Source organism: Coturnix japonica, chromosome 7 (genome assembly GCF_054131305.1).
Source record: "Coturnix japonica strain WE chromosome 7, WE-NBRP24, whole genome shotgun sequence".
In the NCBI taxonomy this organism is placed as follows: Eukaryota; Metazoa; Chordata; class Aves; order Galliformes; family Phasianidae; genus Coturnix; species Coturnix japonica.
The window spans coordinates 32964846-32987728 of record NC_140669.1 but is presented as its reverse complement, the minus strand read 5'-3'; the positions used below and the strand labels follow the sequence as shown (position 1 = coordinate 32987728).

At 42.9% G+C, this 22883-nt stretch overlaps 1 protein-coding gene across 1 annotated transcript in view; it reads left to right on the top strand.

Moving 5' to 3' along the window:
- The first annotated feature begins 1147 nt into the window (after window positions 1-1147).
- NDUFA10 (NADH:ubiquinone oxidoreductase subunit A10) overlaps window positions 1148-22883 on the top strand; it is a 35558-nt gene continuing 13822 nt past the window's right edge. The window contains exons 1-8 of the mRNA XM_015867812.2: window positions 1148-1275; window positions 1529-1697; window positions 2965-3180; window positions 3945-4031; window positions 6250-6371; window positions 8497-8576; window positions 11514-11568; window positions 17062-17147. Coding sequence (XP_015723298.2) covers window positions 1183-1275; window positions 1529-1697; window positions 2965-3180; window positions 3945-4031; window positions 6250-6371; window positions 8497-8576; window positions 11514-11568; window positions 17062-17147 — 908 coding nt within the window. The 5' untranslated portion in view covers window positions 1148-1182. The remainder of the gene's footprint in view (window positions 1276-1528; window positions 1698-2964; window positions 3181-3944; window positions 4032-6249; window positions 6372-8496; window positions 8577-11513; window positions 11569-17061; window positions 17148-22883) is intronic.

Here is a 22883-nt window from a genome sequence, read left to right as displayed (position 1 = left end):
AGGAAAAACACCCAAGTGACCCCTCTGTACCTACTGCAGGTGGAACTGGGGGCATCTCATGTTTTTCAAGCCTAAAACCAGACACAAAATGCCCACAATAAGTGCATATGTTACTGGTATCTTTCAGTCTCGAAGTGCTATTTCCTTCTCGTTTTCTAACCTGGATAAGGTAGAGAAAGGGAGAGGGTGACCTCTCTGACAATGTTTGCTCAGTTCCATGGGATGGGACCAGAGAAAATCTTCCAGGTGGCAAAGTGTTAACATGGCGCCAAGCTGTCCTGACACAGCCACTTTGGACAGCCCTATCTGAATTAGCCTTTGGAAGCTAATTTCTTTCTGTCTTTCATTCCTTTGCCAAGTGCTGAGTGTTGTTTTGTTTTCTGTTATGCAATCTTTTCAAAACTAGGCAACAGGTATTAGCTTTAGCTAATAAAGCACAGCAGCAAAGATGGGGAGGGCAGTGTGGGCCACAGATTATAGAGTAATTAGGAAGTCTGTGTACTGCCACTCCAGCAAGGTCCTAGAATCGTCTGAGTTGTAAGGGACCTTGAAGTCATCTGGTCCAACTCGTGCAATGAACAGAGAAATCTACAGCTAGATCAGGTTGCTCAGAGTCCTGTCATCTAAATCTCCTCCATTTTTCGTTTGAAACCGCTTTCCCTTGTTCTGTTTACACCCTGTTAAAGAGTTCAGGACTTCACCAACTGTGAAACTCAGCAGTGTGGCTCTGTTGAAGCAATGGGAAGAAATGAATGTTTGTGGATTTGTACCATTCTCTCTGTCCCACAGACATGAGGCTGAGAATGGATGATGTGTGAGAGGAGAGATGCTGGCTGTTGTGCTGTATTAGATATACAGCTGTTGATCTTAGGTTGAGAACTTCCTTCAGCCCTAAGGAAAGAAGTCTCTTCTGAAGTACTTTGGGTCACCACCAGGCTATGTCAAGGTGTCGGGGAGCCATGGCAGGGACACCACATGGGCACATGGAGTCAGTAAGATGCTGGGTGGGGATCTGTGGTGGGAAGAAGAGTTGACATGGATGGAGTGCAGACCAACACTCGCTTCAGTGCCATCACCATCACTAGGCCGCGCAGGCCCTGACGTAGCGCGCAGCCCTCACCTCCCGCCCGCCGTGTCGTCATCTCTCAGCGCCCGCAGCGCTCCACCTCCGTCGGCGCCGCCATGTCCTTGTGGCGGGCCCGCTTGGGCCCGGCCGCCGCCAACACCGTCACCTCTGCTGCCCGTGGTCGCCTGCGGAGCGCCGTCCTGCCGGCGGTGAGCGGGAGACCGGGGTCGGCAGGGCCTTGTGGGGGGGGAGAGGATAGAATAAAACAGGGGAGCGGGAGGTGACCTTCAGCACCACGGTGTGGCCTTCAGGGGGTGGGATGCACCGAGCTATCAAGTGAAAACAAAGAGGCGCTTTGCTATGCTGAAGAGCCCTGTGTGAGATCTGTGTCTCTGGAGAATACACCCAGTTTGCCTTAAGAGTGCTGTCAGCTTTGAGTCGTGTTGCTGTGTTGTCTTTCAGGCCAGCGTTCACATCAGCTCCCAGCGCCCTTTGCAGTATGGCTGGCTGGCTTACATGCTGGGAGAGAGAGCCTCTAAAAAGTTCAACGAGTACAGTAAGATCTTCACAGTGGACGGCAACTTGGCGTCTGGGAAGGGCAAGCTGGCACAGCAAATTGCTGATAAATTAGGTATGGCTTTATATTCTCTATATGGGGCAGAGTGGCTGGAAGACTGTGTGGAAGGAACGGACCTGAGGGTGTTGGTCAACAGCAGGCTGTCTGAGTTAACAGTGTGCCCAGGTGGCCAAGGGGGCCAATGGCATCCTTGCTTGTGTCAGAAATAGTGTTGCCAGCAGGAGTGGGAGGTGAATGTTCTCTGTAGTGAGCTCTGGTGAGGCTGCACCTTGAGTTCTGTGTTCAGTGTTGTGTCCCTCACTGCAAGGAAGACACTGGGGCCCTGGATTGTTTCCAGAGGTCAGTGAAGTCTTACAGGGAGCAGCTGAGGGAACTGGGGTTGTTCAGTCTGGAGAAGAGCATGATCAGGGGAGGCCTTATCACTCTCTACAGCTCCCTGAAAGGAGGCTGTGGTGAAGTGGGGTCAGCCTCTTCTCTAGAGTAAGTAATGATAGGGCAGAGGTGACAGCCTCAAGTTGTGTAGAGGGAGGTTCAGAATAGATGTTAGGAACAGTTTATTCTCTGAAAGAGTGGTCAGGTGCTGGAACAAACTGCCCAGGGAGGTGTCTGGGTCACAGTCCCTGGAGGTGTTCAAGAAATGTTTAGATGTTGTACTGAAGGACGTGGCTTAGTGTGGAAGTCTTAGCAATACATAGACAGTTGACCTGGATGATCTCAGAGAACTTTTCCAGCCTTGTTGATTCTACAAATCTATGATTTTAGTATTTGCTGGAATTTAACAGTGTCATTGTGATTTCTGCATAAAAGAAGTTAACCAAAACATCGACTCTTGGCTAGCAAATTATTAGGTAGTGTCACAGTTAATATTAATAGCATACAGATAGAGGCAAAGTGTTGGTGAGACTCGAGGTGACAGGGACATTGTCAGGTCATTGTAAATGACATGTTGATTCCAGTAATGTTCATTTACAGCTTCCTACTGTCATGAAGTCACTGAGCACCTTAAGAGGATTTTGGGTGGTATTTTCTGTGGTGTGCTTAAAGCATCCAGGTAAACGGAGAACTGGTATGATACAAGTTCTGCTTAAAAGAAATGCTCAACTTGCATCATAGAGGTGGAGTAATAAAACCTAATAACTGGGTTTCATCAACTTTCTGTGAGGTGATAGACCAGAGGGCTTTGCGTGTTGTTTTCAGATATTGTTTTGGTTAGGCCTTCAAAACATAAATGAGAATAGGAGATGCTTCTTGTAAATATGTACAATTTACTATTCTGATTGGTGTTCTGTTTTGAGTTTACCTTTTTTTTTTTTTTTGTCAGGAATGAAATATTTCCCAGAAGCAGACATCCACTATCAAGACAAGAATGCAGGAGATGGAACACTGCTGGATGAGAGGTTTAATGGTTTCTGTAACCTAGAGAGATTTTACAATGATCCAAAATGCCCTGATGGACACTCTTACAGGCTGCAAGCTTGGCTGTTTGGTAACCGTGTTTTACAGTACTCTGATGCATTGGAGCATCTGCTCACCACAGGTTGGATTTCACACTGAATGCATTCCATTTCTATGTTAACTTGAGTGAAAATTCTGTCCTTCAGGTGTTTTTAAGTGTTCTGCTAGAATCTGTGTTTTGAGATTAAGACCTTTTTAGTGAGTGTGGTTGTATAGCCTGTTCAGAAAAATACCTTGCATATTTTGTGTTAGGACAGCTCCTTGTATCATTTCTAATGAAGGAAATGCATACTATTTAGCAGTTTCATTAGTTTTAATTGGTTGATCCATATCAAAACGACCATCTTAAACATACCAACACAAGTGGGAGTTCTGTAGTGCTTTTAAAACTCAGGTATTTCCTGATGATGTCTTTTGCTCAGTCATTTTGTTTTCACTAAGTACTGCTTTGTGATGGTCATTATAACAATTTCTGAGTGTCTTCTGGGATGAAAAGCTTTTTTCGGTCAATGCTGATTTGCCCATTGCTTGCACTTTAATAGAAAAAGATGAGAAAGTGTGAAGAAAGCATCTCAAACACAAAAGTTAATGTGCTGCTTAAATATAGTAATCCTCAGTTGCTGTAGTGCTAGGTGCAGTATGAGTATATATGGATTAGACAGGCATATTTAGCATGCACATCTATGTCTGTGTGAACAGAAAACTCTTGCTATTTTGTTTTATTTAAAAGCTCTTAGGCAAGCTTTCAGAAAATTATCTGTGAGAGCAGCACTGTCTGTAATTTTGAGTGCTGCTGCCAGGAGTCTTTCTGAGCCCAATATGACTGGAATCTACTTTCAATTGCAGGTCAAGGTGTGGTGATGGAGCGCTCTGCCTACAGTGACTTTGTGTTTTTGGATGCAATGTTCAAACAGGGCTATATCCACAAACGATGTAAGTTACTTGCATGAAAAAGTTATTTTGTCAGAATCCCAGCCAGAGTGTGGTAGCTTAAAAAAAAAAAAAGCCTGCTGGAAAGACTGACTGCTTTAAATATTTATCTTTGTTCATGACATACTTGGCACCTTGGTCTTTCTTTCATTGAAGACTAATCTGTGAGGTTTACTAGTCTTTCTTCTAGGCCTAGGTTCTACTTGTATACTCTGTGTATTGCTTACTTGTGTCTTGTCAGCTAGCTGGGCCTCCCTTGTGAAGTGTGTGAGCAAGTGTGTGAAGGCAAGATGCCCTTAGGACAGACCTTGATCTTGCAGCATTAGATGGAAGGTAAATCATGGATTATTGGGGTTTGGCCTGCTTGATTTAGGTTGCCATTTTCCTTTGGAATTTTGAAGAATGCAAATGCCTTTCTTGCCTGCAAGAAGTGTAAGGAGGAGGATCCAAGAATACAGACCAGTCAGCCTTGGCTTGGTCTGTAGAAAGGTAATGGAGCAGTTCCTCCTGGGAGCCATTTTTAAACATACTAAGGATGTAAAGGTGATTGCAAATAGTCGTTAGAGTTTCATGAAGGAGAAATTGTGCTTCATCGCCTAATAGCTCCATGTGGAAAGCTAGCTCGGTGGATGAGAAAAGGCTGCTGGATATTGTTTATCTTGACTGGAGCCAAATGTCTAGGATGTAGTTTTGTGGAGGAGGACCTGAAGCTTTTGGTGGACACCAACAAAATCAAGCAGTGTGCCTTTGGAGAACAGAAGGCTACCAGCATCCTGGCTGCTGCGTAAAGAGTGTTGTCAGCTGCTCATAGGGTGATGACCACATCTGGAGTTTCGTGGTCAGTTCTAAGCTCCCACTTGAAGACAGACATGGACTTGCTTGACTGAGTCCAGAATAAGGCTATGGAGGTTGGTCATCAAGAGGCCAGAGTGTCTGATATAAGGAAAGGCTGAGAGCTGGAGTATTTTCATTTTTGCCTGGAGAAGGCTTTGAGGAGATGAGTGTAAATGATGGGGGAGGAGTATGGAACCAGTCTTTTCTCAGTGGTATTTAGTGAGGGAACAAAAGGCAAACAGCACAAATGGATATACAAGAAGTTCAAGTTAAACATCTGTAGAAACCATTTCTATTGTGAAGGTAGTCAAATCTGGAGCAGAATGTGGAGGAAGGATATGGCAGCTCCATGCTTGGAGATGCTCAGAATCAAATGACACAGTCCTGAGCCACCTGCTCCCATTGGCTCTGTTCTGAGTAGAATGAATGAACCAGTGGATCTGCAGATATTCCTTCCAACAACATCAATTCTGTGGCTCAGTTATGGATGCTGATGTTGGGCAAATACACACAAGTCTGAAGTGTAGATAATAGTAATAAAGCTGACTCTTCATCTGAAACCTAAGCAAAATGTAACTGAAACTCTTATTTCGTCCATTTCATACCAAGTCTGGCATTTTGGTTGCTCCTGAGGTAAAGGTACTCATTTCCCTGTTTCCCTGTCTGCTTTGTGTTTCTTGTCCATTTTGGATTAGATATAGGATGTGTTTTATTTTGTTTTTTAAACACATGCTGTAAAACATTGCAGCTTTTTGCTGAGTGAGTTTGAGGGCTGGTTATAATGAACTTTGTCTTATTAACTTGCAAGCAAAGCCCAGCAATCTACAATTTAACATGAAATCTAGTCAACAAATAACCAGTTGCACCAAAATCCTTGATGTTATTGACAGCTTTCTGCTGTGATGATGGGAATGGTAGGCTTTAAATTTTTCAGACTCTTTGTGTTGGAATGCCAGGCTGCTTTTAGCTGAGCCAGTGAGCTCTGTTGAGAGAAGCTCACACTTCAGCTGGGTTAAATGGAACCTGTGCTATTAATGTCACCTAAAAATTGAATAAATGCTTCCCCTGAGCCTCTATAGGTTCCTATTCACCAAATTATTTACAACAAAGAATGCTTTAAGATGTTGATCTGGTAGAAGAGCTGTTTGTCCTGAATCCTCTTTGTGGAAAAGCCTACCCTTGAGCTTGGTATATCTACCATGTAAAGGAAGTAATAGGGGATGTGATTTATTTGGAAATAGAATGTGTTTAGCACACACAAGAAAAACACTCAAGAAAAGATGGGTTACAGTTCTCATGCTGTTCCTGTGCACTTGTTCCTCATTTGGATTAAGTTCCGCTGGCTTTAGCTTTCATGGTTTGTTGTTGTTGTTGTTTTTTAATGCAGGTGTTGATCACTACAAGGAGATCAAAGAGATCAGCATTTGTGAATTCCTGCCCCCTCACTTGGTCATTTATGTAGACGTACCTGTCCCAGATGTGCAGAAGAGGCTTCAAGAGAAAGGAAAGGTAATTCTGGCTCTTAAAAGCCTTCCTAGCTGCAGTTCTGGGAGTTGCATTCAGGTGATGTACTCCTTGCTCTGAGTGCCCCTTCTCCAGCTTCCCCAGATGACTGCTTTTTGATACCTGTATTGACATTAATTGCATGTCAGTTCAAGTAGGGGTGACCTGCAAGAGGATGGTTGTGAACACTTGGTGCTTTGATATTAACACAACTAAGCTAGCTTTTATAGATCTTTCATGAGACAGAAAAACCATTGAGCTTTCTGGCCAATCTTATGGAGAGCTATGAAGCAGTAGAGTTGATTCTTGTCACTCATGCAACTTCTTTGTGATCTGATGCTATGGTAGGTGATTTCTATGTACTGTTGATCTTTGACAGCTGTAACTCCTGTCTTCAAGCTGCCTTTTAAATTTATGTCATCTGATGGATATTACTGATGAAAATAAAAGTAACTTCAGTTCTATAGCATTACCTCTTAAAATTTACCTCTCGCTCATCAGCCTGTTACGTTACTGAGTTAGTGAAATTCTCTTTTATCAGAAAAAATGGTAGGAGGTTTTTGCATGATGATTAAATATGATGTTTGGTTTGGATTTTTTCTTAGACCTCCTGTGGTTTTTGGACATATGCTTGTAACTGTTCTCAGATCCGTTATGGGGGTTAAATGATGTTTACCTTATACCTTATTCAAAGGCTATAGGAAATTGTATTTGGGTGAAGTATTTAACAGTGGAAAGCCTGATACATGAAAAGAAAGCTTTGACTTATTACACAAAACATTCTCAGGTCCCTTAAAAGCTCAGTGATGTCTGCTTGTTGAAGCAAATGTGTGTGTGTTGGTATGCTGGGTTTATGTCAGTAGTGTTTTTTTTCCTGCCCATTTCAGAGGGATGCTGATCATTGCCAAGGGGAAGTGACTTCAGAGCTGTAAAGTGGAAGGCTGCCCTTGCTGCTTTGTGATCTGTGTGGCCTGAATAACTTTGCCTGCTGATCAAGTGGCTTCTTTCCTGCCCTCCAGCAGTTTGGATGCTGACTAAACAGCGCCTCCACTCTTTAATGAACAAGGCACTCTTGTGTGGGAGAACTATAGATTTCTTTGTTTTGGCAGCTTCAGTTACAGACATAGAAACTTAATGTATTGTGGGAACCCACACATTCTTTGCCCTATGAGCAAAAAGGTCAGTGGCACTTTTGAGACGTTCTGGCAGGAATTGCTGGCGTAAGAGAACTTCCCTAGGCACTGCTGGGCATTATAGGGCTTGTTTGGAGATGGAACTTTGGGTTCCTGGTGGATGGAGTGTCTGTGATTGGTATTGAGGAAAGTTATTGCGTAGCACTGGAAAAAGAAGATCCTTCTACTGTTGTGGGCGTCTTGGATATGCGTTATTTGAGTAGTGGCAGGAAATCCTTGATTTTAGGATTGAATTTCAGGAAGACATGCTAAATGAAGGAAATTCCAGTTGTTTTGCAAACCTGGCATTAAGGTAAGATGTGTAGGAGATGAGGTTTGTGGTGAACTGTCCAGCAGCTGGTGGGATATCCTTTAAATCCCAAAAGAAGATAGAGAGGAAAATGGTTGCCTATGCACCTGTCTGAAACTAGAGAAATGGATTAACATTGGCCCTCTTGCTGGAGAGGCAGACTTGGACCATCCTTTTCTCTCTTTTAGATGATAACACATAACTTCCTTGATTATGCAAGTAGATAACTTTCCAAAGATTGAAAAAAAATAAGTTTTGAGACTGAGAATTCCCATAAACTGAAATAAATTGTAAGAAGGCTTTTTGTTTTGCTTTGACATCATTCTGTTGAGCCCATCTTTTCCTTTATTTACTAGATTCACTATCAGATCAGAAGATGTCATGTCTAATGATTAAAACCATGGGTATAGCGGGTGTAAAGCAGTGATTACTGCACTCTGTGGCTTATTCCTTGGGATGCTTTTGATGTTTAAGAAACTCTAAATGTCTCAACACTTGAAACTCAAATATGATTCACTGAATAGCTGCTGAAACAAGAGTGAACTCTGGGTAGATGGTATAGGACCGAATTCCTCTTAGACTTCTGTGCTGATGGGGAAAAGAAAGTACACTTTACAATGTTATTATTCTGTTTTCTGTTTGTTTTTAGCCTTATGAGAAAAAAGCTTCTGCTTTGTACCTCCAGAGCATTGAAGATGCTTACAAGAAAACCTTCTTACCAGAAATGAGGTTAGCAAACCAAACTACTCTGTCCGTTGAGTCTTTGAGTAAAAAATGTGTAATGTTCCTAAAATCTCTGCAAATAGAAGCAAATAAAACCATATTGTGTGTGATCAGCCTCCTCCTGCTATGTGATACAATGTGTTGCCCTATTTATGTGGTATCGTATCCATGGTATGATGTCTGTGTATACTTGTGTGTAGTTACCTCCTGCATGTAAGAAGCTTGATGTCACCACTACAGTGTTGGAGTATTAAAAGTGAAATGTTTTTAGGAGCAGAGTGGGAGGAATGTTGTGCAATAGTAAACTCATTGGATTTTGTTAATGGAGCTAATGAGCCTGGATCCACACTTGGGATGTTTCTTCTCCTAAGAACTCTTTTCAGTTGCCATAGCTTTGGCCAATTTCATGATGGTGATACAGAAGGAGGGGGTTTTTGTTTGTTTGTTTTAGGTATGGGCTTTTCATTCCTCTTTCTAGTTCAGTTTCTGTGCCTTGTGAGGCAGACACATTACAGCCAGGAGAGGATTCGGTGGGCTTTGTTGGTACTGTTAAACAGTGCACTGCTACCTGCCTTTAGAGGCTGAAGCACTTGCCTTTGAACTTCCCAGGCTTTCTCTAGCTGGGGAATGAGAATGTGTGAACTTGAGACTCTAATAGTTTGTCAGCTGTCCCTATTCTTAAGAATTAGCTCTACCAAAATCAGATTATCTTACAAACCTAAAAACATGTGAGTGTGAGCAGTCTTGTGCTTCTGAACAAATTACTTCTAGGAAAAAAAGCTGCTAAAGGTTACATAGTCAGGTCTGCTTTACATCAAAAGAGTCAACTCGTGCAAGATTTGTTTTGTTCCTGAAGTTGACTACTGAGTTTCATTTCTTTAAGTCAAAGAAGATCTATAGGGATACTGTTGCTTGCTTGCTTCCTCAATGCTTTCTTGCTCCAGCTCCTGTGCTAAATCAGTATAATTGTGCTATCAGCAATTGAAGCAGATAACTTAATATTGAGCTTGTCATTCATACAGGGACAGAAGCTGTTGGTGCTGTGTATGGTTAGCTGCCTCTGAGTGCATCCTCTACAGATTAACAGCTGCCAGAAGGAAGTGGCAGGGAGGAAGGGTGGGAAATGATGGGACTGTCATCCCCCTGCGGGCAGAATTGGTTTGAATTTACTTGCAAGGAGGAAAATGCTGCTTATTCTTTGGATCTAATCTGGCCTCAGAAATACCCTGTGTTGTTCAGCAAGGCTAAACCTAGCCTAGCTGGTCCTGCTGTGATTTCAACTCTTTCCCCTTTGTCTGTACATGGTCAGTACACTTGTTAAGCAAACACCCTCTACTTGGCATGGTCATCAGCACCCAGTCTTACAATGGCTTGTCACATCGATCTGCATGCTCAGGCCTGAAGAGAGATGTCTCCGTCCCCTTGGTGGGAGGAGATCTGAACATGTGAAACTTTAGCTGCGCCTATCTCTGGACCTTGCTGATGGCTTGCGTATTGCACAGATGCACACAGGCTTCAACTTTCTTTAACTGTTTGCTTGCTGACTCGCTCAGTGGTGCACCAAATGGTGATCATGCCCAGCTGTTAGTCTGTAGACAGACTAAGTAGTACTAGATTTCCTGATACGTCAGTCTTAGAGTGAGTATTTGGTGATCCTAAGATTTGTGCTTTCTTTCTAGTCTGACATGCCCAAGAATGTCTTTGTATATATCTATACCAATCTATCTATCCACATGTATATCATTTTTTTAATTAATTTGTGAGCTGTGTGGCATGTTCTTGGTGATTATGAACAGACAGTTTTTGTCTTTTGTTTGACTTTCTTTTCTGGTCCAGTATTTCAGATCACTGATGTTATCTTTCCTATCCAATAGAATCAGCAGCTGTTTTCACATAATGAAAGCCCTGATAACATGCAGAGTATCAAGTGATTTGATCTGCATTGTTAATTCAGCTGCCAGCATAAGGCTGAGGCCTGGCCTCCCTTCTGATTTGTGACAGTTGAAACTGAAGGTGTGTATTCACATCGTACGCTGTCTCAGCATCTCCCTGTAAAGCAAATCACTCGTGGTATTTCTGTGACTAAGGAGTTGTATGAGGCTTCCAGCTTTTCCCCCCCCCCCAAGATGGAAAAAAAAAACCCTCTAGAAACTGTTTGGGAGCACCAGTTGAATTGCTGACAGTGTAAAACTTTGGGGCTTTGTATGGATAAAGAACACTTCATAAAGGAACTTTTTTTTGTTAGCCAGAGCTGTTCTGGCTGAAAGATGATAATGCAGACCATGAACCAGCTTGAACTGCTGCAGCTTTGTTATTTGGTTAGCACTCCTGCTTCCAGCAGCATTGTTTACATTGCCAGCCTTGATTCTGATTAAACTTAGAAGTGACTTTTCTATGAAGGCTGCAGGAAAACAGCCTGTTGCTTGTTTTAACTGCTCTTTTTTCTACACGTAGATCATGCTGCCTCTGTTGTGTTGGTTCATTTAGCTCAGGCTTAGTAATAATGACAAATGAATGTGTTATGTTCTTAAGACTTACCCACACGGGTTAACGTACATGTAAAACAGAAGGTCTGCTGAAGCTTTGGGTTAAACAGTTTGAAGGTATCAAGTAGATTGGGAAATTGTGGGTAGTCGCCCTGGTAACATCAGTGAAATGGAAACAAATACAAAGGTGGGGTATTTCTGTTTTTCTTCCTTTACTGAACTAAAACTGTAGATGTTTTACAGGTCATTTGTACAGTTTCATGTCAGGAAAGAAACGACTTAGAGATCTAACAGATCTATTGCAAACCCTGGAAGAAAACTAAAAAATGATTCTGTTTCTGTTTTTGTGCTTTTAAACATCATTTCTGCTTCATTTTGATGTGCAGGTGAGTTGATGTTAAAAGCAGTTGTATCCTGTGAGCTCAACCTCATTTTATTTTGTTTTTTTCCATTGCAGTGAGACCAGTGAAATTCTGCAGTACACAGCAAGTGAGGCGGAGGATGTGGAGAAGGTAAAGAGTTTGCTGCTTCCAAAATGGAAACTTAAAGAAAACACCTTATCTTAGATAAGTTGGCTACTTAATGTAATTAGTTCTTGCTGCTGTGTCAGTGTTCTGGGCTAGGACTACACTATGAGTGATTGTGTTTTTGTCAGAAGAGTGTACATCATACCCCCCATACCTTTTGCCGGTGTATCTGCCTGAGCAAGCAAATTCCACTGTATTTATTAACACATATGATTACTGCTACATTTTTTCTTCTTCACAAGAATCTTTTGGCTCATTTAGCTTATGCCGGGTGTTTCCAAATCTGGTTTGGTTTTCCAAACAAGTCCTGAGGCAGCATTTCCCGAGTCTCTGGGCTGTACAGTATGGCTCTTTGGTTATTATCCCTCTTTGAACTGTTGTGGCTGGTGGGATAGGTAAGGTTCCTTATAGCTTAATTTGGGAACAAAAGGCATTAACCAAGAACTAAGTCCCAGCAGCCAGCTCAGATTCTTTCTACCAGTGCTAGGTCTATTTCTGTTGGCTTTTGCCACCAAGCAGCTTCTTATGATCCAGATTGGTGCACAGGTTCCTTTGCAGTAAAATAGCTGTTGTTTTCTCAGAGCTGGTCGTTATTGGCTTATCACAAACGACTTGATAATCAGAGCTGCTGCAAAGCTTGTAGCCCTGGTTTATTCACCTGTATTGACTAGCATGTGGTGTCTGTACTGTACCACCTTTTCCGAAGTGTTTTGCATGACTTATTGCTGCAATTATTCTTGCTTGTGGAAAAAAATAGTGGGATAACATAAACCTCTGTCTTCTTTTGAATTTCACCTCTGCGATCCCCTCTGAAAACTCTGATAGGCTTTATGTAACGCTGTATAGATCTGCAGTGGTTGTGTTTCATTGTCGGGGATGGAAGCAAATCCCTTGAAGTTCATTTGCACTCTATAGTAGCAGTAAGGGTCTCAACTTAGCGAAGATTTTGGACAGTGGGCTTAACAGTGACTTCTGCCAGCTCCCTCAGCACCCACAGGTCCCATGGACTTACGGATGTCCAGATTGCTTAACTGGTCCTTAACCCAGTCCTCATCAACCGAGGCAAACTCCTCCTTTATTCTGACTTCCTCTGGGACCTCAGGCATATGGGGCTCCTCAGTACAGCCTCTAGCAGTATAGACAGAGACAAAGAAGGCGTTTAAGAACTCTGCCTTCTCTGTATCTTCTGTCACCAGGGCACCCATTTCATTCATCAGTGGGCCTGCATTGCCTCTAGTGTTAGTTTTATCTTCAGAGTATTTGAAGAAGGCCTTTCTGTTGTCCTTGACTCCTCTTGTAAGCTTTAATTAAGATTGTTACTGCCAACCTTGACATTTGTAGTGAGGGAGTTGTCTGACTGCTTGTACCCATGCTGAGCATGTTTGAACGTTTTGGGGCATTGAAGGAGTTAAGCTACTACTGCATTCCTCACTTATGGATGTACTGGTCAAGCTGGGGTGGAAGTAATCTTTCATTCCAGCTGTGATAGCTGACCCAAACTGAACAAAGGGGTATTCTGTACCATGTAACACCACAGTACCATGTAACATCACACTCTTCCATGGAAGGAGTTCCAATGGAACTCCAATGGAGTTCCAAAGTGGCCTTTGCTTGCGGACTAACTGAGCATCAGTCTGCTATTGTGAGCTGGTGAGTGATTGCCTCTGCATCGCTCAGCATTTGTTTGCTTTTGCTTTTTCACTTTGTTTATTCAACTGTCTTTGTCTTGACTTAGTAGTTGTTCTTGCTTTTGTCCTAATTCTCTTGCTCCCCCACTTTGCTCCCCACTGTGGAGCAGTGAGCAGCTGGTTAGGGCTTAGCTGCCAGTTGGGATTAGCCCACCCCAGCTGTGGAAGACTCACCACAGCAGCAGTGAAACTTGGGGGATCCTGAACTGTGTGTTTTCAAGTTTTCAGAAAGTACTGGTAATGGTAGGGAGTGATAGCTCCCGTAGGGCAACAAGTATGTTATGCTGCTGTGGCCAAGCTACAGCTGTGAAATGAGGAGTATTGAGAGAGGCTTTCTGTTAGGTCCATAGGCAAGAGCAAGTTAGGCTTGACTTCTGTCAAAGGGGCTCTGCTGTCACTGTTCAGTTGGTAGAGCTCTGACACTCATATCCACCCATGCTGGAGCATATACAGTGACAGCATGACTTGTTTTTCCAAAAGAAGCATAATGTTGTTGTTACTGACTTGCATTGTTACTTACTGTCCTTGAGCCAGATGGCAAAGCTTAATCCTATGAGCAAGCGGATGGAAAATCTCCTGGCTGTGTAAGTGTAGTACATGCAGTTGGAGTCAGTGATATAGTTCAGCAGTAAACTTCACTCTCTAAAGGCTGACTTTGTTTGGAAGTGCAGAGTAGGTTCTACTTGTGCAGTGTGCATTACAGGTAGCATTCACCTAATAGCCTTATGTGTCCTAAGATACTTGAAGCTCCGTTGGTCAGATCAAATAGCTGTTTTTAGAGTATTCAAAAAGAGAAATTTCTAAAAATGGAGTATCTTTATAATTTTTAAATACCAAAAGCCTTTCTTTGCCTTTGTTCTGAGATTGAACTTATACAGACAGCTACCTGTGATTATTGCAGGAATGAGAGCTTGTTTTCTTTCTGAATACGTTTCGAAGTGGTCGGAATAAAGCCATTTGTTTCCTTCCTAGACTTCCTAGAAAACTATTGCTGGAGGTTTGATTTTAATCCTGCAAATCAGATTTTAAAGTCTGTTTAAAGCTCTTACAGTCAAGTCTACCAAGCTCAGCAATCTTGTGTCATTGCTGGGCGTGACAAGGCTGCACACTGATGATCCTTCTCTTAATTTAATTGGACAAATCTGGACCAGAGGATGGATTATTGAAGTCCAAGTGCAAGATGGTATCATATTTTCGTTGTTAGATATTAGTTATATATAGTAGGATTTTTTTTCCATTTGAAAGAATAACATTTGTTCCCTTCTGTTTGGATTCAGTTTACCTTTGAAATGAAATGACTGACATTTGGTAATAAGGGATAACGGGGGAGAGAATTGGTTTTGGCTTAAAGGGTCTTTGTGTGTAGGCAGCTATATCCTGCTAATAGAGTGATGTTTAGCTGTTAGCCAGCTACAGTTTCTTTACTGTGCAATTGGGAGCTTAGTTTTGTATGACTTTATAGTTAAATAGTTTTTTGAGTTGCTTATAGAAAACATTTCTGGTGTCTTTTAAATAGATCAGTTGGGGTTTTGTATTGTAATTAGGATTGGTTGTAACAATTAAAGGATTTGTATGTGCTCCAATGAACTTGGTTAGGGTGTTTCAAACTACATTTATGTAAGAACAGAACAGCAAAAAGTTGGAAACTGCAGGAAATTATCTAGGTGGGAGGCTGCTGGCGGACCAGCTCTGTACCATGTCCTTTGCCAGTGTGGAATTGGAAGGATTCAGAGCTAGCTAGCATGAAGTGTTTGGTTGCAGTTGCTGTATGTGTGCTGCGCTTCTTCCTGCAGGCTGTAGTCGAAGTTCCTGGGGTTGGATCCTGCATTGCTCCTTGCACCCTGGATTCTGCTGAAAGAGAAACCTGATCTGGCTGACAGATCATCCCTTGTCCCATAGCTGTGTTGCCTTCTGCTCATGCTGGAGTTCTTCTAACAACAGAATTCACCAGATGACTATGAAAACCAGCTTAGACAATACAAGCTGTTTGTATTGGTTTAATTGCAAAGATTATGGAAAGGAGTCTCATTATTGAAAGCTGTTTTTTCTAAGTCCCACCATGCTCTGTGGTGTATTAAGTCCTGATCTCTCCTGGCCATTGTTACGTATTGTGCTGCTTAGTCAGTCCTAAATCATTTATTTGCTACTAATTCCCAGGAGGTGCTGGTGCATTTTTGTGAATTAAAAAGTTGTTCTTGTGGCCTGGTGGGAGGAGGAGGGCTGATACCATTATTAATGAGCTGCCGGTGAAGATTTCTGATGTGGTAATAAGCGTACAAAACTAATTTGGGTATTAATTTCTTTTTTTCCCCTTGACGTGGTCTGAGTCCTTTTGTTAGCAGCTCCATTATTAGTCCTGTCGTCAGCCATAGTGGGGAACCTGCAAATTTCTGCTGTGGAGTAGGGAAGTAATTGCTTTTGTGCACCTGATGAGAAGTATGTTGGAAGTTGAACTTTTAAATTAAGAATAATGGACATTTGAACAATGTTCATCTTTTTCACTTGTAAAAATGATGCTGTGTCAGGCAGTTCAGTAGGAACAAGCAGTTTCCAAGTATAATTTTGAAAGCTCTTCTAGATGTCTGTTTTCTGCAGTGTTTTTCAGCCCTGAAACAGGTTTTTTTCCATCAACAGGTGAATTTGTCATCAGCTTTATTTAATATAAAAAGTAGGTTTCCCATGCTCTTAGCTATGCTATCTCACTTAAGAACTCAATTATTTGTAAGAGATTGAAAATGGTTTAACGGTGTCTTGCTTGCAGTTTTAAATATACTTTGATGCTGTCACATATTAACCATATCTTTAAAGTCTTTAATCAGCTAAGTCTGTAGCAAATATAAGGGCTTCAGTTAAACAATGGTTCAGTTACTCCTATCTCCAAGCTGCTACTTCTTGCCATAAAAATGTAATACTGCCAGAGTGGACCTTTATAGTTGGGTTTCCTTTTGTAGTAGAGTGTTTTTATTACCCTTCAGGTGGTAATAAAAGGATTTAGTGCTCACTGTGATTGCAGGGGATAGGTTAGTATGGATTTAACATACAGTAAAGAATGAAAGCTTTTCTTTTTTTGATTATTTTATCACCTTATTACTGGCATCTGCTTGCTTTGTTGTCAGGGATCAACAATATGTCATGAGGATTTCAGTCCTGACCTCAATAGCTTTATCCTTTCTTTCTATAAGAGGCATCTGTGAAGTGGTAGGAGTTGCCATGATCTATTCTTTCCCACGTTGCTCTGAGGTTTTATTTTAAGTGCATCGTCCTGATGCTGGTTTAGGTTTCCTCGTAGCAAGTAGGTCATGTGTGATAACCTCAGGCTTGTGTTAAACAATTGCCCAATGGACCAGCAAAGATCTATTTTCTGATGGAATAAGATTGTAAATGAGGCTTAAATATGGGATTGAAAATTCTGGTGATTCTAGTGGAGTGATTTGCTGAGGTGTTACTTGTTTGAATGGTTCTTGGTGTCAAACAGAGACTTTTGCCCTTCCTTTCTGCTCTGGATGCATGTGTGCATGGATAGGTTTTCACGTCTGATCAAATCCAGAATCTTTGGACTTCTGCTGCTAATTCAAGAGCCCCTCTATTCCAGCCTGGAGTGTACCCCAATTTCTGTCTCGTGAACCGTGCCCAGCAACATCAAGAAACATTTGCATTGCACTTCAGCTTTTCTCAGTTAATAGACTACAGGAAGGCCTTTTTACTTCATGACTTAAGAGTATATTTCAGTGGGGCTGCTTTGACATTCTTATCATACCACCTGTTAATGTAATTTTCCCTTTGATTTCAGGTAATTGAAGACATTGAGTACTTGAAATTTGACAAGGGCCCATGGCTGCTACAGGATGATGTTTCTTTTCATCATTTGAGACTTTTGTAAGTACGATAACTTCCAGTATTAGAATATTATTTAGCCCTGGATTTCTAGGAATTGTTAAAGCCTTGACCCTTTTTAAGGTACGTTTATATTTGCACTGTGCTTTGTTTTTTGTCAAGTCAGCAGTGACCGTAGACTTGTGTAATACTGTTGCTTTATAAGATGTGTGCAGAGTTGTGTTGCCGCTAACCAGTAATTGGAGGAGGGAGAACTCTTCACCAGTTTTGTTGCCCTTCTCTGAACCTGTTCCAGCAACTCAATGTCCTTCTTGTAACAAGAGGCCTAAAGCAGAACACAATATTCAAGATGTTGTCTCACCAGTGCTATGTACAAGGGGACAATCATAGAATCCTCAGAGTTGGAAGGAACCTCTGAAGTCCATTTAGTCCATCTCCCCTGCAGTGCACAGGGACACACCACAGCTAGATCAGGTTGCCCAGGGCCTTATCCAGCCTCGCCTTGAAAGTCTTCAGGGACAGGGCATCATCCAAATCACTAGGCAGCCTGTTCCAGTTCCTCACTACCCTCACTGTTAAAAGAGTTTTTCCTTTTATCTAACCTAGATCTTTGAGCTTGAAACCATTGAAATCATTTGCTCTTGTCCTGTTGCCACAGACCCTGCTAAAGAGTCTGTCCCCTTCTTTCCTATAGCTCCACTTTAGATACTGGAAGGCTGCCACCAGGTCACCTTGGAGCCTTCTCTTCTCCAGGCTTCTCACTTCCCCAGTGCTGCTGTTTGCTGATGCAGACCAGGCTGCTGTTGGCCTTCTTGGCCACCTGGCTGTGCTGCTGGCTCATTCAGGTGACTGTCAGCACCCTCAGGTTCTTTTCTGCTGGACGACTTTCCAGCCACTCTTTCCAAGCCTATGCTGCTGCATGGGCTTGTTGTGACCCAAGTGCAGCACCCACATGTAATTGTCAGCTACCATGCAATTGGACTCAGCTGAGTGATCAGCCTATGCATGTCACTCAGCAGATCCTTCCTGCCCTCAAGCAGATTGATGCTCTTGCAACTTGGTGTCTTCTTCAAACTTGTTGAGGGTTCACTTGATTCCATCATCAATATCATTGATGAGGGAACACTGAGGGTGACCAACTACCATACTGCATTTAACTCTGCTGGCAGCATCCTTTGGGGCCTGGCCATCTAGGCAGCTCTTTACCTGGCAATCAGCACATCTGACCAGGCCACAAGAATTCAGTTTCTCCAGGCATTTCCCAGGTTCTTACTATTGGAAATATATTTTGCAAGCACTTCTGTTCTTGGCTAAGCACAGGCATGGAGTTTTAAAATAACATTTATGCAGTTGACATGGTGGTGTCTCTGTTGCTCTGGCAGCGTGACATCCTTCAACAGAGCTTGTTGACAGGGCAACCATGTCGTGAGATTTAGGTGTGGTGCTGTTTAGATTGGATGCGTTGAGAGTGGTGTTCTAAAAGTAATTTTTTAGCTGTCTGCTTTTAAGTATCTTCACAGCAGTCAAGAAGCTGGCTGAACAGTGTAGGGTAAAAACGAAACAGCCAAACTTGGAAGACTGTGTGGAAGATAAGTGCTTTTGTGCTTCTTCTGTCTGACTCCCAGAGAATAATCCTAAATCAGAGCAGTAGCATGTAGCAGTTCAAGGGCAGTGGGGTTGGTTTGTTAGTTTTTCTTCAGGAAAAATGTCTGCTTAATTGGGCATGAAGAAATCAAAATCAGACAATGGAAAGCTTCTTGCTGAAATAAAGTCAAATTTGATTAAACTAGTTCTTTGCAAGTACTCCATGGTGATCTCTGTTCCAATTTAGTTGTGGAGTGTTCACAGAACAATGCTGAAAAGAGAGCTAGCCCTCCAAACTTGAGGAGATATGAATCAAATCATTGACCTGCACGTAAGCAAGCGAGTCTACATTCATTAAGGACGAAGCATTAGGACTGCCATTCTTAAGTCATGTTGATGAACAAAATGTTCTCTGGATAATCCCACATTAAAAAAAAATTTACACTTGGAAGAGTGTTAATAGGTTTAGCCTTGACTGAAGTGAGGTAAGCTTCCCATTGTACAGAACAACATCAGACTGCATGTACAGTTGTTGCATTTTTTAAACAAAGCTTTAACAATTCTACAATCATGTTAGTTTCAGGTAGACTCCCTCCAGTGTGCTCAGGTCTCTCTTGTCCTGGTAGGCAGAACTGAACCCAGTACTCCAGGTGTGATCTCACCTGTGTTGAGCAGAAGGGAACGATCCCCTCCTTTGTCCTACTGCCAATACTTTGCTCAGTGCACTCAGGACACAATCAGTCTTGTTTGTCTCAAGGGGACTGTGCTGGCCCATGTACAGCTTTGTGCCCACCAGGCCCATTCCTGTACAGCTGCTCCCACCTGGGTACCCCCTGCATGCCCCGCTCTTCCTCTTGTTGATCTTAGAATTTCAGTCATGTTATACAGGCACTAGAATAGTAAGTCATCTGTGCTGTTACTTGAATTGCCTCCTAATATCAGCAGTACTGTTGTGCCTTTTGTCTGGCTCTTCTATCAAGGGTTGAAGGTAGATTGCAGAAGAGCAGCTTTGAGTGGCGTCTAAGAGAAGCAAGTCAGGATTCGAGTGCCCTTTAAGCACCTCAGAAGAGTTTTCTGTATGTAGTAATTAAAGGATACATCCGGTGGCTTACATCCCATGAAGCTATGGAAATCGGATTTCCTTTGAAAGGAGAAAATACTTTAAAGTTACTGTTTTTCCTATAGCTTTGCACTGGTACAGGTACTAAGAAAGGATTATTGTTAATTGTGGAGTGTAGGAGGGAGTTAAAAGAAAGCACACGAAGAGTGCTGTATTAAGATATTGTATGAAAATTGCGCTTTGTAACTGTGGAAGAGAATAAATAGCATTGCTGAGGAGTTAATTTTTCATTGAACCCTGGGTGATGATGACAGGGTTTCCTTTACAAGACTTGTCATTGCAGATAATAAGAAATCACTTCTTCTGTTGACAGCATGCGGCTATGTTACTGAGATTTCACAATGCAACAAACTGCTCATTTAAATGCTAATATGGTTCAAGTTTTACTACTTCCACTTGCCTTCAGAATAACATTGTCAAGACAGTGGTTTTGTGTTCAGAGGTTTGGTGAAAGCAAAACTGTCCAGGAAATGGTGAGCAGCTTCCAACTTCTTGTAAAAAAAAAGTACACTAAGTAGGAAAGAACCTGTGGTGCTTGCACAGGCTTTCAGATGCCCCGTGCCCATATTAATTCCTGCTGCTGGAAGGAAGCTTTAATAGTGTTGTGCACCCCAGATGGGCCACAGATCTCACACACCAGCACTTGCTGCCCTCTCGTGTTCCTGTTAGGCTGCAGCAACAGTTTGGCTTTGCTGCTGCTGTGTTCTCTGCTGCAGGGGTGCTTTCACCTCTCGCACATTCAGCTTACACCAGGGCATCTGGGCAAAGAGGAACTGATGGACATGTGAGGATGGCTTTTCCATTGCACATGTATAGCGCCCTGATGTATTAAAACCCCAGCAGGGCCTCCCACTTCTTTGGTAATGCAAATAATAAGCAAGCTAATCTGACCAGGGAGCCGCACCCATATACATCAGTTGCAAAACACATCATTTATCTCCCTGCCTTGCCCTGAAGTCCTCTCTCCCTTCCCCTAATAGAGAGCAGTGTGATCGTGGGATTGAGGCATGTCTTGCTAAAAGGTTAAGAACGTATTTGTGTGTATGTAAGCTGGAGGGTTCTCCCAGAGTAGTGTCACCTATGTTAATTTGCAGGTGAGGGAAACGCTGCATTTGACGTGTCCTGTTTACAAGTCCCCATTTAGATCTGTTACATTACTGCAGCTCCTTCAGAGTTTGCTGCAGCACAACATATTAATAATAAATCTTCAGCCACCATTACTCCCATTAAAAAGGGGTAGATATCAACATTTGTTTTATCTTGGATGAAAACTGATCCCTTTTCAATGTAAACAATCTAGCCATAAAATAATTTGTCACTGTCATATGTTCCACTTAGTTTATCAATTACAGTTAGTGTGCTACATAACCTGTGTATTAAATTGCTTGGTATTGTGTTTGGCATTACAACAGAAATATATTTTGCAGTTGTTACTGAAGGATCTTGTATGAGCGGTTGTGTTAATGTTTCTTCAAATACTTAAAGCTGTTGCAGACCCCCCAGCTGGGCGTATGTTTCCTTTTCTGTTTGTTTTGCTCTGATGAAATGGCATCTTGCAGAGAAGGGAACGAAGGAGGGAAAGTAACTCTTCAGCTCTGTTTCCTACCTTTAGCAAAAGAAAGGCACATCCCTTCTGAATGCATCCATCTGATATCAAATAAGAGTACCTGAAGAGATTGTAAGAGGTGTTCTTATAGCTCTTCTGTCATGGAGACCCCAAAAATCTCATAAACCATCCATCATAGAACTTCTGGTACTGCTGGGAGCTGCTTCTTTAGCACCTTTCGTCCTTCATGCTTTCGCTGGAACATCTCTTCTTTGTCAGTTCCCCTCTGCAACAGCTATTTTGTAGGTTGGAAGCATTGTTATTACACCTTCTCACCTCTTGCAGACCTGTTTTTCTTGGAAAGCTCTTTGTTTTTCTTTCCTGGCAGTGATAGTGTGTGCCTTTTGTTCACCAGGGAGTGGCTGCAGTTCACTTTAGGCACAGCGTGCTGGTGCTGCCTGGCCTATGAGTCTGTTGGTCTGAAGGAGGCCTGCAACTCATTGCCCTGCCATTGTGAAGGTCTGGAGTGAGTGGGCAAGGAGAAAATGGCACCAAAGGAAAGGCAAAGTGCAGGGGGCACAGCCTGTTGCTGTTCTGTGTGCCTACTGGGTGAGAGCATCAGCAGCAGGGGTCAGTGCAGTTGGGGCTGGATGCAGGTACCCCTGTGGCCATTTCTCCCACCCAGCCTGTGGCATGAGTCAGGAGTGCTTCTGCTTTCCCATGCTCTCACAAGCATGGGCAAAGCTGAGGGCACACGTCGTGCTTACTGGCTCATTCCCATGTGCTGTGTCCTACCCACTGCAGTGGAAGGTGAGGAGCCCTGGCCGAGGTAATACAGAAATGAAAAATGCTTGATCACATAAAGAACAAGCATGTGATCCGAGACAGCCAGCATGGCTTCACCAGGGGAAGGTCATGCTTAACTAATCTTGTGGCCTTCTATGATGGAGTGACGGCGTTGGTGGATGAAGGGAAGGCGACCGATGTCATTTACCTGGACCTGAGCAAGGCCTTTGACATGGTCCCCCATCACATCCTCATCTCCAAATTGGAGGGAGGTGGATTTGATGGGTGGACAACTAGATGGATAAGCAATTGGTTGAAAGGCCGCAGACAGAGGGTGGTGGTCAATGGTTCTATGTCCAGGTGGAGGCCGGTAACGAGCGGCGTCCCTCAAGGGTCTGTCTTGGGACCGGTGCTCTTTAACATCTTTATTAATGACATCGATGAGGGAATGGAGTGCACCCTCAGCAAGTTTGCTGATGACACCAAGCTGAGTGGTGCAGTCGATACGGTGGAGGGAACGGATGCCATTCAGAGGGACCTTGACAGGCTGGAAAGCTGGGCTCGGGTGAACCTAATGAGGTTCAACACGACAAAGTGCAAGGTTTTGCACTTGGGCCGGAAAAACCCCAGGCACCTGTACAGGCTGGGAGGAGTTGTCCTTGAGAGCAGCTCGGCAGAAAAAGACCTAGGGGTCCTGATAGATGAGAAACTTAACATGAGCCAGCAGTGCGCTCTGGCAGCC